Source organism: Mya arenaria, chromosome 3 (genome assembly GCF_026914265.1).
Source record: "Mya arenaria isolate MELC-2E11 chromosome 3, ASM2691426v1".
Taxonomy (NCBI): domain Eukaryota; kingdom Metazoa; phylum Mollusca; class Bivalvia; order Myida; family Myidae; genus Mya; species Mya arenaria.
In genome coordinates, this window is record NC_069124.1 from 23,963,250 (window position 1) to 23,981,233 (window position 17,984).

The window sequence follows — 17,984 nt, forward strand, 5'->3', positions numbered from 1 at the left end:
TTTCAACATACAGAACCAGACAGAACAGACGTATATCTTAGCAGTTACTATATCAGGTATCATGGATGGTAAGTGCTGCTTAACCTGTGTGTAACTGTTCATTGTATTTGTACTAATAAATGCAATACAGTACTCTCCTTGTGTATTTAATCTTGTCCCATTGATGAATGTTACTGATGTACTTGTCCAAAATAATACAATCTTAAAAAATAGACCTACACTAATATTAAAACAAGTAATTATAATTTCACAGCTTATTTAAAGAATACATTTTTTTATGTACATGTTCTTGTGTGCAGAATAAGTTACTAACTAATGTTACATTGACATGAAGTGAAATGAATGTTTGTGTTTTTTGACAACTTATTGCTTTTAGTTGAACAATTCAGGAAGTCCAGCTGTCTAAAAGTCTGAGAAGAAGGTGTTCCTGTATATACCATATCCATATGGTAATCGTTAGACACAAACAGAACAGGTTAATACATATTCAAATTTTCATCAAACTTTTTTTTAAATTTTATTTAAGGAATAGAAAATAGGTAGATATAATACTACTTGAAGTTACTGATTAAAGCATCTTTGGATTCCATGTGTTTGCAATATTTGTGTAAAGATAAAAAAAACTTGTTTGTAAACATTTGAATGATATTACATTTCAAGTCTGGACATATACTTGTTAAGTATTATTCTTTCACTCTGTCAAAGAGGGAAATCAGTGAAGAAATTTAAAGTAAATCATATTAGATGACTTAACATTTTTTATTACTTAGAATCCAAAACACAACACTGTTGTAGCTAAGCATTTATCAAGAATTTATTTATTCAACTATTCTTTCAATTCATTTTTAAGGTACACTATGGAAGTGCAGAACAACTGGGACTCTGGCTGCCTCATAACAGCAACCATTATGTAAACCAATATGTTAAGAAGAAAAAAAACAGGAGTCAAAATATTTGAAGTTCACATTAAACATGATCAGCTATGAATTTGATCATTTATACAGATCAGTGACATTCACTTCATTAGCTATATATACTGCACATGAATACAGTTTGTTACCAATCATTAACTATTTTATTTGTTAATTGTTGTATTAAATGTGTCTCTTTATGTTATGTTTATGTTATGGTTAAAGTTTATTAGTTTGAATTTACCAAAATAATATGTAAAATAATATGTCTTAATGTGACAGACACACCATTTAGCAGCTTAGTGTTTGAGATGATATTTTGTCAACTGACCCAGCTTCTGTTCAAACCTACTGATTCACTTCATTAAATCAATAACTACTGAATGCTGATTTACCTTAATAAATGTATACCAGATTTGAAAAGTACTGCCATCCCAATGGACAAAATATAGTTTTGAACACTAAGGCTACATATATCGGGTATCTATTTTATTTAATAAACTGCTTCCAGAATACGATGATCTCATTTATTTTTCCTGTATATTTGAAGTATAATTAATCAAATCACCGAGTTAGATACAGACGTTTGAGAATAATTAAGTCACTTCATCCTCTATCTATTTTGGCTGAAAGAGAATCTATGTTTTCTTTACAGATTGTTCCATTACATGTATAAACTATAAAAGAAATCGAAATATAAGTGAAATATAATGCCTCAATTAATTTAGTAAAAAAAGTTTAGGTGTTGAAAGCATCTAAACACCCAACTGTTGACTGCTTTTAACCAGTTTATCAGATGTGTACAAAAGAAGGTTGTTGTTTTTTGTAATAAAAGAAGGTTGTTTTTTTGTAAAAAAACTTTTCCCACTGCTATGTGCGCTCAGTATTTTATCAATATCGCGAGAATACTCCACTCGAATGATGTGATTAGTGAATATGATGATGAAGTAGATTTTAAAATCTTTCATTTTATCAGCCGAAACACTTTCCAAATATCAAAACCTGATGTCGGGTTGGCAAAGGTAAAACCAATTATGTCCAATGTAATTATTAATATTTAGAATGATAATCATAAACAATAACACCCTAATTCACATTTCTAAGTATAACTTAAATGAAATACCCCACAAAATATTCATATTATTCACCTGATTCAGTCTTTACTCTTAAATCAAAATATTTTTTGGGCATTCTCTGACAAATAGAAGAATTTTTTACTCCAATGCAGAGGCTCCCAGCCTCCTGTTTTTTTTTTTATATTATCTTAAAACCTGTTTGATGATACATCCTTCTCCTAATAAAAGATAATATAAAAAAATCTTATTATTTATTAAATGAACCTCACTTTTCTAAGTTCCAAAATATTGCAGCTGCAATGCAGTAAAAACAATTTATACCACAGGGGTTTCCCTCGTAAAAATAATAAAAAACCCGACTGAGCTTTACACAATTAAATACAAGTCAAGTTAAAACTTACCTGGCTTACAGTAACATTTACTGTGCAACATGATTAGCATAGATGATAGTTTACACATGCTTTACTTAGGTGTTTACATATAACATCAACAATGTATCAATATGAACACTTTTAAGCATAGATATGTGCAAATAATGACTAACTTTCAGCATTTAACTGGTCAATCACCGTGATTAACGTCTGAGAACGAAGTTCAGGTCCAGGAATCTAGACAATGATGTTGCTCGTGCTCGCGAATTTGTATTACATTGTCAAATTCAAAACATCACATCAGGTTTGTAGTGGTGTATCATCTATGGGTGTAATTAATAATGTTATTTATCCATTTACACGATATGCTCTCGTTTAAAAGCATTATATAACTTTCTATTATCCAGTTAAGTTAATATAATCGTTTTCCGATTCAACTGAACTGTCATCCTTGACCTTGTTATCTATTTCATGCTTCGTTAATTTATCAAAGGCTAACAGTCACTGATTTTCGGAAAGAAATTGTTAAAGCGGGCAGGGAGATCCTGGGTCAGCATCGTCACCAACGACGCCATTTCCAAGTTTCAACCAAACCTGCTACGTTACGAACGTTATCATTGAACATGATTTCGTGCACATGCTTATGAATATGCAAGTTATAAAGGTTAACTTGAGGTGACCTCTAACGTCATGTTCTCAGATCGTACATAACGTAATGAAATGAAGTGAACGTCACGATATGATTTTAATGAGATTGCCAGAAAAGCGTCCTAGTATAATATCCCCTTTGTATTGCTTTAAGTTTAAATACTTTTTTTCCAAAATCCATGCGTTCAAACGTTCGGCGTGATGCTTTTTCTAAACCTATCATAGCTTAGTGAAATTAAACACAGAATTGCAGTGAATATTAAGGTCAAAACGGCAAAAACTCCGTCCCTTCGTTTCGTCCCTTGTATATTAGCTATAATTTCAGAATGCATGTTTCATCAATAGTTCACATAAACACGTCTGCTTGATATTTTAAGCTTGTACTGTTTAAGAAGTAAAATAAATCTGCGAATCATGGATTTTCGTACCATTGGATTATCTTACACATATTATTTGGACGTCTCGTACCAATCGTGCCAAGTTTGCTTTGGTAACCCTCCATCGGAATTTACTTTGTTCGTGCTCTTAGCGCTTTGATGTAAACTTTACACATGCCGTACGCTTTGGTCTTAAATACACTTATGGATGAGCTCTCATTAAGTGTTATTCATGGAAGGTCTTTACGAAAAGCAGTTTGTGTATTCATGTATTATATGTCTTTCATAATAAGAAGAAACTGAGTTAAAGAAGCTGTTTTAGTTTTAATAAAAAACGAACATATAACTGACGAATTTAAAGTAATTCAGGCTTGTTCTTGTGCATGTTGCAGATCAAAGACCTCACCTTGGAATCTGAAATAACCATGCGAATAATGTTATTATACTATCATCATTGGGATATCGACTGATCACAGCGTTGATTATGACACTAAATATGTGTATGATCGCTACTACGTTTGTATTGAGAGCTCAGTTATTATTTATCATGAGTCCCTCCGTGGGTGTTTCTGGTATGTATATGAAGGGCAAGAATTTCTAATGAATTATAGCGGGTAGTGTATACATCATCACTTGTAAAGTTTTAAAATGAAAAGTGCTCAATGTTCGTGTAATTACAAGGTAAAGGGTGATTGTTACTATTTAGAAGCCTAATGCAGTGCTATTATAATGTCGTCAAAGTCAATAAATTGTCTAGATCCTCATGTCATTCATTGCAACCAAGACCTTTTCATTGCATGGATCATTCAAACGGTCTCAAGAACCAATGTTATGCTTTTTCATGTTAACATAGTATTATACTGTTCCTCTATGCGGTATTAATACTCATTTTAAACACATAAACACGAGTGGTTTGCATTTACCGATTTTTCAGTCGACCTGTTTGTGTACATACAAAATGAGAAAATGGTAGTTGGTCTTTAATTTCAGAGTGTAAAATACCACTCAAACATGGTATTTACAACCTCCGAGGACTAGCCTTAACTTCGTCATGGTCTGCTCAATTCTAAAATGTTTGATCCCCTCACTTTCAGTTTTGTCTTTGCCTCTACTTGGTTATATTGCTAATGTACATATGAGCTCAAATAATGTGCAAATACCAGCTTGTTGGCTTCGGTAATTTTACCACATTTTTATCAACTGACCATAAGTAATATCCCATTGTTAAACTCATGCCATTTTAAATCAATTGCTCACTTTAATCTTTTGAGCATATTGTCATAGGCACATTCAATAACCAGCATTTTGCCCTGACTGCTCTTGACCAGTTTACACCTTTGACGGGTATAATGGTGTAATTGTTGGTACGATTTGTAGATGTTTTTACCGTCATAATTTGATGGATAAGGTGTAAGGTGATTGACAAATATATGAAATAGAATGTGGTAAATATGCGTTTGATGCATGTAAGAAGCCAAAGAGAGAGAAACGTGAAAAACAGGTAGACATGGCAGGGCGTGGATAGGTCAGGTCAGTTGTAGAATCTAGTTTGTTCTAATTTATCGTAAGGAGATCAAAGGTTTCCAGTTCGGCGAATGTAGTGCTGAACGTGATTGAATATCGTTGAATTGGTCAGGTCCGTGGTCTCTATTTATCAAAACAGTAGTATTTGAAGTGACATAGATCTAATTACAGACAGTCGTTCGGATATGTGATGCCTTTGTGCATGATTTGGGGGACAGCTACACTGAAATAAATGGTGTCCTCAATTTTACCACTATGGAAATTTGGGATATTGATAATGATTTAAGAGAATAAGTGTTCATTTAGATTACTACAATGCATCCGTAGCCTTGCATGTGTGACACTCGATTTGTGTTCACCCAAATAGTAACAATGAGGAACTGTTCTTTTTAAGATTGTACTTGTAGGAGGGCAGTGATGTAGAGGAACGAAAAGTTTCCGGAACTACATTCCATGAGGATATTGTGGTTGGCAGAAAATAATTCGATAACAACTGAGTTCTACAAAGAATATTAAAGTTTAACAGAATTCCGAAGATTGTAAGAGGTTGTATCACCAACTCGGGTGGAATAACTGTAGTGAGATAGGCTGGCGTAAGAGAATGTAACATCTTGTAAAAAACGAGAGTTTGCAATTAATCCTTTTTTGGAAGTAAGCTGTTTGTCTCCCCAAACGCAACACTTGCCTTGTCAGTAATAAGTGAAAGGTTCGACAAAACAAGACACATATCACCTTTCCTGAGTAGATTACTAAATTAAAGTCATATTACTGGTTAATATTAAGAAACAGAGATGACTAATTCGAGTAAAGAATAATCACAATTTATTCCAATATTAAACCTATTTAACTCAAAACGAGATACATTGAAATATATGTAAGTAAGATTTTACCAGATAACTTGATCATATTGGTTATATTGATCATTGTTTTTCGACACAGGTTGCAGGATAAGTTTGTGACAAAAACCTCTTTAGTTGTTTATCCTGTTCAAAACGCTGATAACAGTTTACACGGTAATGGCCTCTGAAGGTCAACTGCTGGAGATGTGCTCGGATAGGGCGCGTTTCATATGATATGCTAATATACGACTCGAAATGTATAACAGAAATAAAACTGTGCACCTCTATACAACATTGTATAAGTCTACTGTGAATGACCACTGACAAAACAGACTGCTCGGGTAAATAAATAATCTTAAATAAAGCAAGTGCTGGTATAGTTTATTAGCGAATATAACATAACAATATGGTTACAAAATAAAACATACATACACCTACATATTCTATTCCTGATGTGCTTATTTGTTTTGTTTTATTTATAAACATGAACAAACACCAAACAGTAACTGATATATACTTTTTAGAACAATCATTCGTGAAACCAATCGATTTTCAGTGGCGTTACTACGCGTTTTCTATACTCAATAATATTCAATTATGCTTTCAAATATGTATCAACAAACACTATCTTACATGTCCCTCTGATGATGCCCTTATCAATGTTACAAGTAGTTTGTTCACAATACACATGCAATTTCATGGTATGTTATCTAACCCTTGACATGTCAGATACCCTCTTTAATAATAATTAATATGTTGATATCTGCGTCCATTGATACGCGTTGTAACAAATGCAAAACAAATTATGTAAACACAAAATAAGTTAGAGATACACATACTGTAACTATATCCTTATAGTGTAGGTTTCTTTCAAAATGTCGTTCTTGAACTGATACAATTTGTTACATTGATACACAACTTGTAAAGCGATTTTATTTGTAGGCTACTTTTATATGGTAAGATTTAATTGCATTGTGTGTCAGAAATTATATATAAAAAGTAATGAAGCAAAATAGGGGGAATTGCAAATCTGTGTCAGGCAGAGTAAGTCTGTCTTAAATGTTTTGCATTATTGTGTAATTTTATAAATAACAAGACTTAAAGCCTTTATTTAGCTTCTGCTGCAACTACTTAAATATCCATTACATAAAGCAAAATGTGAAATGTGTTTTTATGATAAGAGAAACATAAATGGCCCAACACCAACACTATACAATATAAAAGGCAATTTTGTAAGTATCATTTACCAATATTATAACATACAATGTGGAAAAATATATCAACAGTAATACTAATGTAGCGAATGCGAATGTCAATGAATATAATCTTTTTTAAAATTGATCAATGTTAATATGTAGTGAATCACATTTATTAAGCACACTAATATGATTTAAATACAGAGGGTTTGTTTCTAATTTCATTTGACAACATTCAGAATTTAATATTATGAAATTTCTACATCCGGAGTAAAGTAAAAGCACAGATATTTGTCTCTTCTAGTATATAACTCAATAGACTATCCTAATCTATATACATACTAATAAAATCTGTATAAAAGTAATAATAACAGCAAACGTATACTAATATACGATTCATTCAACATATACAAAACCACTTACTTGACATTTGTTAATATTTTTGTAAAGATAAACTGAAAACAAATTAGGTTAATTCGTGATGACACTTTACAATACACTATTTAGTCCTGGCTTACATATTCTGATAAACATCCATCTGTTTTACATGTTCTTGAATAACGTCGTAGATGTACCGCAGTTGGGTCTGCAAAACAGGTAAATGATATTTATTTTTGGCTTGGTTATGTGTCTTTTATATGTAACAAGGATACCAGTTTGTACATACAGTTTATTATACAGATAAGTAAATACACCGACGTATGAAGTATTGAAATTCTCCGTTTAACAGATTAATGAACTGTCGAAACTTGTATTCTTTGTTTGCATAAAAACCAAAGAAAAGTCGTGAAAACTACATTTCTATTGATAATTGAAAGACGGTCGAAAAGCTTCGTATGCTCACTTACCGGACTCTGTACAATATCTTTATTGCGTTGTTTCATTGTCTTCACGCTCTCCACGATATTTATCTGACCTATGTTTGCTTGAATCCGATGAACTTCGTTTAGAAGTACAGCTACAACCCCAGAGCGATGAAATCCGGATCTGACATTTGATATTAAAATTAGATTTAAATTGCCCAGTAGCTACACGATATTGAAATATGATTTTTATGTAAAAATAATGTCGATAATGTTAGGTCGGTCATGAAATATCATTTTGCCTAAGTTTCTAAATTACTAGCATTGCAGAAAATTAAACTAGCATTACAAATGTGTCCAGTTAAATTTAATTCCGTATATTCCGGAATCATCTTTCCGTAATAACTTAATCATCTTATTAGGACTGTTATGATACAAATTATGTAGTTATAGATATAGTTATAAAAGTAGCGACGTTTCAATTGTTTGCAGAATCAACAGCAAAAATGCCTTGATATTTATATTTGTTCTGATCTTACTCGCAATGTATGAGCACGGGTTTATTATCGGCAAGGTGAGGCTGCCACCTGTTGACTGCCTCCAACATATCCAACATGGGCTGGACTGATGTGGGTGAGTCCTCGCCTTCCCGCCACGCCAAAAACTCAAACTGGCGTATTGTTGTCAGGTAATCCTCGTTCTAAAATAACAAAAAAATATTGGATTCGAGAATAACAGTATACATTACTTTACTGGTTTAAATTGATGGTGAATTAAACATGTTCACAACACGGGTGTAGCTCTTTAACGCCTAGGCTTACACTTTGTTTCAAAAGAAAAAAAAAACAATGAAATTATTCTGAAATAAAAACGAAAGTGTTAGGCCTTTTGATGGCTATTTTACAGTCAGTAACGGTGACAGTCCAGGATAATTAATATCTGCTTAATTAATTTCTAAAATAAATGAAATGCCTACATTTGAACGAGAGACGAAATTATCGATTTACATATATTTTAACAACAAGTGGTATGCACTTTTGCCATAAGATCAGCCAACTTTACGATTAATTTAGCCAACCACAAAGTGGGACGATGGTGTATAAGGTGGCAGCAGCAGGAAATTAAGCCGAAGGCGGCATACACACGCATTACAGTGATATATTAAAATAAACATGTACAAAGTTAATTCACCTTTGCTTCAGTCAAATGCCAGAATCTTTAAAATGTGATATGGTTTATCTCGAGATATAATTGTGGGACAACAATATCATAAGTTGATGGATGGATAGATGGTTGGCTGTATCCGTCGTGACGTGCGAATGATTTAACTATTCATCAACTCATTAACCCGAAAAAATACATATTTGAATAAACAAGAACTTTTTGTAGTAATTGAAAAATAACAAGAGCTAAATAGCAGTTTTAAAGTTTCCGTCGGCCTACGTCAGGAAAACGAAATGTCCAGAGGTAATTCCGAGCCTCTATATTCGCAGCCCACACATGCCTTCTTAACGACGAGATCCGCAGTTTAGCGTTTTTTTTCATTTTTGTTTGTTGGCCTAGCGGAACGTCACTGTTTCCAGACGGTCATTCCTTATGTAATTGGATGTTAATGAACCAGTATTTCTACAGAAATAAAACAAATGCGCGAGAATACTCATCCAGTATTAGGACGTGTTTTAGCCTTGCTACGTTAAAGCCATTGACTTCGTAAGTGTCAGCGTTAGAAAAATGTTTGACCATTAAGGGTATCGTAATATTATCCACGTCGATGCACACCTCATTAAAACTGCGCAACCATTACAACATGATACTTCTAGGGAACTTGAAATCGTGTGTACCTACTACATTTCTGATCCCGCAAGAGACCGGCGGTGTACGGCGTGATCTTTTAAACGGACTCGCAATACAACAGTTGCTCTTTTTGACAACTTCAGCTTAATAAGGTAGAATATAATTCCTCAAAGGCAACCAGGTAACTTAAAGTGGTGACATACGTGAGAATTCCTGCGACAAATGCAACAAGTGAACGCATATTTTCAGTGTTGCAACGCATCAAAATATTAGCTGCACACTTCAATGACACAGGGTTGAAACAAACACCTCAGTACTTTCAGTGAATGTAAAAAATAAACCGTTTGCATGCTTTTCTTTTATATAAATACACACATAGACACCGTCTATGGATTAAGACACTTAAATACTTTTTAAAATAAGGTATATTAATCTGACATATACTCAAAACGCTCTTACTCGAATCCCACAATAATGAAAACAGATACAGAGGACCATCCCCAAGTCCATCTACAACGAATTAACTATGACAGTACCGTTCTTAAAATACCCGTCATGCCATCCAGCAAATTTAGCTGCTGTATATAATCAGACGACACCAGAATGTAATTCGATATGTTCATAATAAAGATAATTCTGATGACTAGTGTGGCTCCAGATATACCATAAAACGCGACATTTTGCGTATATAAAATATAATATAAAAAATCGTTGTGGAACACTCCCGGAGCCCCACCGCTCGATAGCAGATCGACCGGTACGTCCATATACAATCAGCTATGCCCCAGCATTTTATTCGATCAACTACCAAAATAGCAGGTGATTGATACAAAATATAATCGTTAAAGATATCTAATGCTTATTTTTTATGATTTTTTAAAAATATAGTTTACAGTTCGGCAGACCTTGTTAGACTGCAATATTATTTACCTCGTGGTTTACATCCTTGAATGAGAAACACTTTTCTTGGAAAGCTTTGTTCTTCTTTTCTTGGATACAGTTGACAATTAAGTTACCAATTTGTTGTTGGTCCCTGCTTCCAAGGTACTGGCATGTCTGAAATAAAGTTGAAATATTATAAATATATTATATTCTTCACAAGTGCTAACACACTTGAAATGATAGGTGCGCGTGTGTTGATATTTTGATTTTAGAATATGTTTATATAACTTCCTTTATTAAAGTAATTAATACCAGAAGAAATGACGGTATGAATATCAATCATCAAGATTCATTTCGAAAACGCATAAAAAAAATGTTACTGGCAGGCACTCGTAGTAAAATGCAGATTTGAAATAAACATTATCGTCTCTTGACATTCACTCGGATTGAAAATCAACATTATTGAAAATGCCGTATCAATAACCACACATGGTAAAGGAATAAACTTCACTACGTTGTACGCGTCATGCGACTGTGACGTCAGCATTACGACAGTGATGACGTGTTGTTCTTCAATCAGGGACCAGAACTCTTCACACATTTGTTCTGTCGGCGACATGCATACCAGGAACGTGTTATTGTTCGCGTAGTTCTAAAACGGAAACGGCACGTTAACATATTCGAAGTAACTGAACCTATGCATCGACCCCTCTAAATCTCGTACACATGCAATAAAGTCTCAGCTCAGTTAACGTGTTCCTACCAAGTTTTTCAGTTTAATCAATAATATGAATGCAATTTTTTTTTAAATGTCCACATGTTGCTTCTTTTGTCAGAGAAAGGCTGTAACTTGATGTTATTTAAAAAAACACACACAATTATGCATGAACTATATTGCTATAATGTTATTAAAGAGTGTATAAATTACATCAGGTAAGACGAATAAACCTATTTCAAAAGGTATTTTAAGGCAAACGGAATTTTTATGTTACTCACGGGTAAAATAAGTGTTCCAAGATTTTGGATCAAGTTGGATCCTCTCTTTTTCAGCTTAGGGCGATACGCATCCACTGAATCAAAAGTATATAAAGTTTTTAAATAATTCCTGCTTTATCAGGCGTTGCAGTACACAAATCACTCATTACTTTAAAACTCAAAATGTAGAACTAAAGCAAAATCATGTCTATATTATAAATTGGTATATCATTACAGATATGAAAATGCCTTACTTTCCAGTCGCAGGGATTCCATGTTTCCATATCTATGACCATCTTCCTGCACCAACTCCTCTGTGATTCCGTGTTTAATCAGCTTTGAGCGGTTTTATGGATAGAAAAAGGGGATATTGTAAACAAAACATAATACTTTGTTTGTTATCTGTTATGCGGCTGTAAACTTCACAGTGTGTACATAATATTTTTTTTGAAATTGAGATTTTAATTTCATTAAATGATAACAAAACGTTAATAGCAGTATACCGAGAACTGTGGTTTTGTACGTATTGATACATTTCTTTTCCGGATACAAAAGTTATAGTTCTGACTCCATTAAAATGATACAAAATATAAGCATTTATGTTCATTAAAATAGTTTATAGCATTACCTCAAACTGTTCCTCAACTCTCGTCCACGGCGATCCGAGCTCTTTATTCACCATGTGCTTATAGAAACTATTAAACTGCTTGGAAAAAACATGGTGTGTGCCGATCAGCAAAGCCTCAGCAACAACCTCGTGAAGATAGACGTACTGTTCCTATCCAAAACGTACGAATTGTTGTTTATCAGATATATGCTCTAAATATATTCAAACTGTTTAAGACTTTACTTTGACATGCGTCTTACCACATGGTGCATAAAAGGTATCATTAATCAATAGTTAGTATAATATCCTGCTTACACAACTTAAGCTTGTCTTTAAGCTGTTCAATTGGGTCATTGCTACGAAAAAGAAAGTATTAAAGTTACAAGTAACTAACTTTCGTCTGCACCATGTTCACCCTCTGCCTGCGCAGTGTCTGTACCAATTGAAGAGGTCTGACGCACTTCTCTGCCTTTGCCTGAAGTATCAGGTTGTCAAGGGCAATGAAAGTTCCCGTTCGACCAACTCCAGCACTGTAAAGGACATGGCAACTAATGGTTTCGATCTATTTAACATCCTTGAGAAGAAAATTGCAATTTACATTACTTGTCAACAATTGACACTAGATTATGAATATGTATAAACCATAGACAAATGATTTGCCTACAGAATACGGCTTTACTTTTAATAATACAATGTATATACTATAGGGCAACATTTTTCAGAATATATCAACTCATGTAAAGCAATACATAAAATTCATCGACAATACCTGCAGTGCACAACAATCGGTGATTTATTTGCTGAACTTCTTGTGTCAACAGCTTTCCAGAAGTCGACAAGGCACCAAGCACTGTCTGGAACGTCCTTGTCAGGCCAGGTTTTAAAATGGAATTGGCGTATTCGGCGTGGTTTACTGCCAGTCTTAAAACAGTAATGTGGACACTTTGAGATAAAAACAATCACCTTACATTCAAAGCTAAGCCATTTCCACAAAGCAGCTGTTAAGACTGTTGACGAAATCAACATACACGAAAACATGACCCCTCAGTCATGACTGAAACAGGGTTTTCCTAAATTAAGCAAAATATTTGAATAACGCTGATGTTTGTATATTAAAGAAAATGATAAAATAATAAGATAATCCATGGCACACTAATTGTTTTTTTTTTCAATTAATGTTTTGATACTGCATAATGCAATGCAAATTATAGGGATAAGTAGTTAATCATGTAAGCATACCAATAAATGTTGGGATTACCGCCTTGGAACGACTTGTTAAGGACGCCTTTACATGGGGTTAAAACAGGTTCATTCGCGCAAAAACATCAAACTTGTGACATGTATCCGAATTCAAGGCTCTTAATGCGGAGCCCTTGACAAAGGGAGCTTTTGATATCAAATATTTATTTGTTTACGCGGTCGAGAATTGAAAGTAGGATATTCCTTACATATCAAGGGTTTTATCCAAAGTCAAACAGTCATGTGTACCTTCACGGCTTCCCATGTTCTAATATTGTAGTCTTTGAATTCGTTCGTGTCGATGTATGACAGACAAATGCCGCCGTATGTACAACTGTCACCTTTCTCTGGCCAGTATTGTATACACTTTATCTGGAGATAAAATGATTGAAAAGCTAAATCGACGTGTCAATACGAGAAAATAAACAAATAAAAATATATTATGTACTTTCGATATTTTAGAAACAATCACAGCTATGTACACATGTAATAGTTAATAGAAAATGTTATGGAGAGAATATTAAATATAATATATAAAGCACACCAGTTTTTCATTCATTTCTGTTTACATATTATTAATTTACTTCACGAAAGACTGAAACATTGATACGCTTTAAACAGCATATGCCCATTTGCTAAATGCTTCTGATTAGTAATTCCATTACAAATACCGCAGCCATTTCTATAAGATTTGTCAGCATCACAATTTTGTCAGCATTCTGTTGCCAAACCATTCGCCAAAAATCATCAATCATGTTCTTCGTCGGACCTTAAGTAGAAAACAACAAAAATAGCGATTAAATGACGCGACTGACTGTAAATCGGATAAAATAATTATAAATTAGAATACCATAGAGAAACTCTCAAGTACGGGTTTTCATGAATATTATAAATAACTAACCTTGCGATGCGATGAATTTGTTAACTTTCTCATAACCCTACAAACAAAAGAAACATTGGGTCTCATTTATCAAATGACATTAATCAACACAACATAACTTATAACATATTAAACTAGCATTCGAAACATTTGTAACCGAAAAGCCTTTTAAATGGTTAAAATACATATATGATTATTCTCTCCTTACGAGTTCATTTTTATATTCCATATAAGTTTAGTTTTTTAGAAAGTTTACTTACATTTATGAAACAAGCATTGATATAGTCTGGATCATCTGGCATTTCTTTTTCTAGTGGAACACGTGAATGGTCGTCTGAATAAAAAGTAAACAAACAAGCAATTACAAACTAAATGGTAGAATCAGGAAAGTAATATAACAATCATCTGAACCGTAGGACTATAGATCTCGCTTTCTTGTACACAACAAGGGTTTTACATTGTCTGTATACGAATCATTTGTGACAAATGGAAATTTTGTTTCCCGACGGGATACTAAAGGGTAACCCGTAGTTTCCCGATCGGGAAAATATCCTGCACTGATAAATTGTATGATTAATTCAATCAAGACACTTCAGCAATGAATGCAAATGCTTTTAATGATGAATCCTCACATGTTTTGTTTTAACGATTAGTCGCAGTTTTTGTTTAGGCTGTTTAACCGTAAAAAAGCCTTGTTATGAAAAGCACAATAACAATTTGAAAGATCCTTTTTCTATGTTTATACATGATCAACTGAAACCAACGCAATCAATGTTTACTATGACATTTTCAAAACAATATATATATTAAAAACTAACATTAACCAACATATCTTAATCCCATTAGTTTTAATAATCAAAACAAAGGTTATTTCAAATATGTAAACATCCGCTTCAAATACTAACCTGTATGGTTAAATGTCGTCGCGTAAATGTTGCCGGAAACAATGTTGATCATAGTATAAACAATGATGTTATGATGAATTGAGTTTAGTTTTATCCATACACTCAAATATAATACTTATTTAACATAGTATACATTGATAATACGCATTTTATAGAGGTATATTCTTAAATACGCTTATAAACAGACAGTGGGCAGGTCTTACATGCATACATCTCCTTGTATCGGTTTTTGCCTTTGTACTTTTCCTGAGCGGCGACCTCGTGTTTATGGACAAGTCCAGTTGGCAACGTCTGTTACACCAGGAAACATAATCAATTGTGATTAAAATTAGTATTTAAATGACAGGTACAAATTAAAAAAAAATGAACTGTATCAAACCTTTGCCTATACAATCACTTCGATTGATTATAAATAATATTTGATAACTAGTTACTATTCAATAAACTTAACACTATTTTTCGTAGTACCTTTCCTTAGATATGTATACATAAAACATGTAATGTTATATGTGCCTGTCAAAAGCGATAAAAAGCCAAGTTAAAAGTAAACAAGAAACGCCGCAATGCAAGGAAACCAGGTTTACATTGATTAAAAGAAAAGAAAAAAACTTCAACCTTCCGTGTGAGATTCTGTTTCAACTGTTTTATTTTCTATTTTTAGTAACAGTGACATTGACCTTATCCCTTGGGGTTCCAATCCCATGGAAATCCCCCATTAGCTCTTCCAACATGCAAAGTCTGGTATTAATATGTCAACAAAAACTTAAGGTATTCAGTACAAACCGTTCTTTTTTCTTTTTAAGTAACAGTGACCTTTATCCAAGAGGCCCTAAATACCATTTTATAAAAGCTATCTATAAACTCTTACTGTACATTGCAATAGTTCGATCCTTACTAAGTTATTCAGTACCAACCATTTTTCTTTGTTTTGAAACAGTAACCTTGACTTTCATCCTAGGGACCCCAAACGCAATCCCATGAAAGGACTTTTGTAAACCTTTTTTATATACATATTTTGGTCAATATATGTCAAACCTAGCTAAAAATGTTCGATACCATAGGTGAGTTTCACGTCGCCCTCCCTCCGGCCCATCTAAATATTTGAACACTTTTAGAAAACCTGGTTAAAATCTAACAATTTGCCTGTCAAAAGCAATACAAAAATGTAAAAAAGTTAATCAAGCGCCATAGGTTGTATTCAGTGTTAATATGGAGCAAAGTAACCTAATTGTGTGATGGCTACTGCGTTAAGGATGACGGCTTCAGGAAGAACAGTATGTGAGATCTGAGTTAAATTCAAAGTCGCCCAATAACCAAACATTTTTAAGTTGATCAAGGGCTATAATTTACAGTTGGTATAATATGGAGTTATTTAACATGATTGTGTGATGGTCGTTACCAATTGTGTGAAATATTCAGTCAATTGACACAATGCGCACTTAAACTTTAAACTAAATTCTTAAGTCATTTAGGGGCCATAGTTTGTATTTGAGACGAAATAGTGTTATGTAACCTAAGAGTAAGATGATTATCAATGATTATGGGAAGTATTAAGTCAATTGAAAGAAAGGTATAGAATGTATTAGCACAAATCCCAACTTGCACTAAAACTTTAATCTGACACAATGTGATATTAAACTTCAACCGAAGTTACAGAGTTAATGATCAGGGGGCATAATTTGTAATTAAATTAATATGGAATTATGTTACCTCGTTGTGTGAAAGTCCTCAACAACTGAGTGTAATATAAGGGTATTATAATTATAACTGAAAATGTCAACTTGCCCTAGATTTTTACCCGGATACCGACGCAGACGCGGAAAAGGCGAGAAGTATAGCCTCCTTATTTTTCGAGGATTAGAGCGAAAAAGTACCATTCAGTTTTATACCATAGGCTGCAGATAAATCAAATTAAATGACTATATTGATGCTATGTATTTGTTTTGTTTTTTGTATGTATAACGGTCATCGATAGTTGGCATTTGATCTTAAGCCTTTACATATGATAGGTTTTGTCCGTTTGGTTGTTATTTTGGTATTTTAAATATCAAAATACAGTGAATTTAGTGAATGCATATTAGAACGCTGTCAATGAAATGTTTTGAGTTTCATACCGCAAACTCATCATAGAGGTATTTTCGATCATTCTTCATCTTTTCTCTGATGTAATTCCACAACTCATGAATTTTTATTCCAGGAGCGCCGTCATTAAAACTGTAGTAATCGCCCTCGTTTGCATCTTCTGAGAAGTATAACACAAATGAACATGAGATTACATATCTACATGGCAATATAAATTAATATAGACACAGAAACACGTTATACATGCTCAAGAATAGAAACGAACATTACCTTTATCAATAATAATCAATTTCTGTACATTTATGTTTCAGCTGATATTTGTTAAAAAGAAATACAATTAATAACCTTTATTATCATTTAGCATTGCAGACACGGCGATATTAAGTTAGTATAAACATTTAAGCCCATCATAATCAATATATACCTTTTTTCGAATACGTAGGGTTGTTGGAAGCATTATTCCTCATTTCAATTGCAACAGGTTTGTCCCGATCTGATCTTGCCGGGGGTTTATTTGAGAGGTATTTGGTAGGCTTGTCTCTATTTAGCTTTCTAGAAAATGTAATACAATCTTCATTTACACCTGTCACCGGGTGAGAAATATAAGCGCCCTGACCCTGACTCGAATCCCAGACCCTCGCTTACTTGGTGAGTACTGTAACGACTGAGCTTACGGACAACTAATTCACTTTCTGAATACATGTTTGGGTAACGCTACTGTGACATACTTCTCTGCAAAGTTTGATTTTTCACTTAATGTCAGTTTTGAGAACACATCGGTCACGGACCCTCATGTCAACGGGTAAGAAACATTGCAGCCAGACTGGAGCTCAAACATGTGATCCCACGCTAACAGCGCGAGTGTTCTACCGACC

General features: G+C 33.5%; 1 protein-coding gene across 1 annotated transcript; it reads right to left on the minus strand.

The window, feature by feature from the left end:
* Positions 1-7,364: 7,364 nt before the first annotated feature.
* On the minus strand, positions 7,365-17,620 carry LOC128227386 (receptor-type tyrosine-protein phosphatase alpha-like). The gene is made up of 17 exons (XM_052937886.1): positions 17,534-17,620; positions 17,142-17,269; positions 15,231-15,318; positions 14,383-14,456; positions 14,144-14,180; positions 13,914-14,011; positions 13,492-13,614; positions 12,773-12,924; positions 12,398-12,533; positions 12,025-12,174; positions 11,651-11,732; positions 11,418-11,491; positions 10,936-11,073; positions 10,470-10,595; positions 8,285-8,445; positions 7,791-7,929; positions 7,365-7,528 (listed from the first exon to the last, which is right to left on the minus strand). The coding sequence occupies exons 1-17, from the start codon at positions 17,574-17,576 to the stop codon at positions 7,457-7,459; spliced, it is 1,821 nt and encodes a 606-aa protein (XP_052793846.1). The 5' UTR covers positions 17,577-17,620; the 3' UTR covers positions 7,365-7,456.
* Positions 17,621-17,984: the final 364 nt, after the last annotated feature.

Coding starts and splice junctions, on each gene's coding strand:
- LOC128227386 (XM_052937886.1), bottom strand. CDS start 17,576: ATGAGGAATAATGCTTCCAACAACCCTACGTATTCGAAAAAAG. Junction 11,492..11,650: donor GGAATCCCTGCGACTGGAAA/GTAAGGCATTTT, acceptor CTTTTGATTCAG/TGGATGCGTATCGCCCTAAG. Junction 11,074..11,417: donor TTGGAACACTTATTTTACCC/GTGAGTAACATA, acceptor TTTCCGTTTTAG/AACTACGCGAACAATAACAC.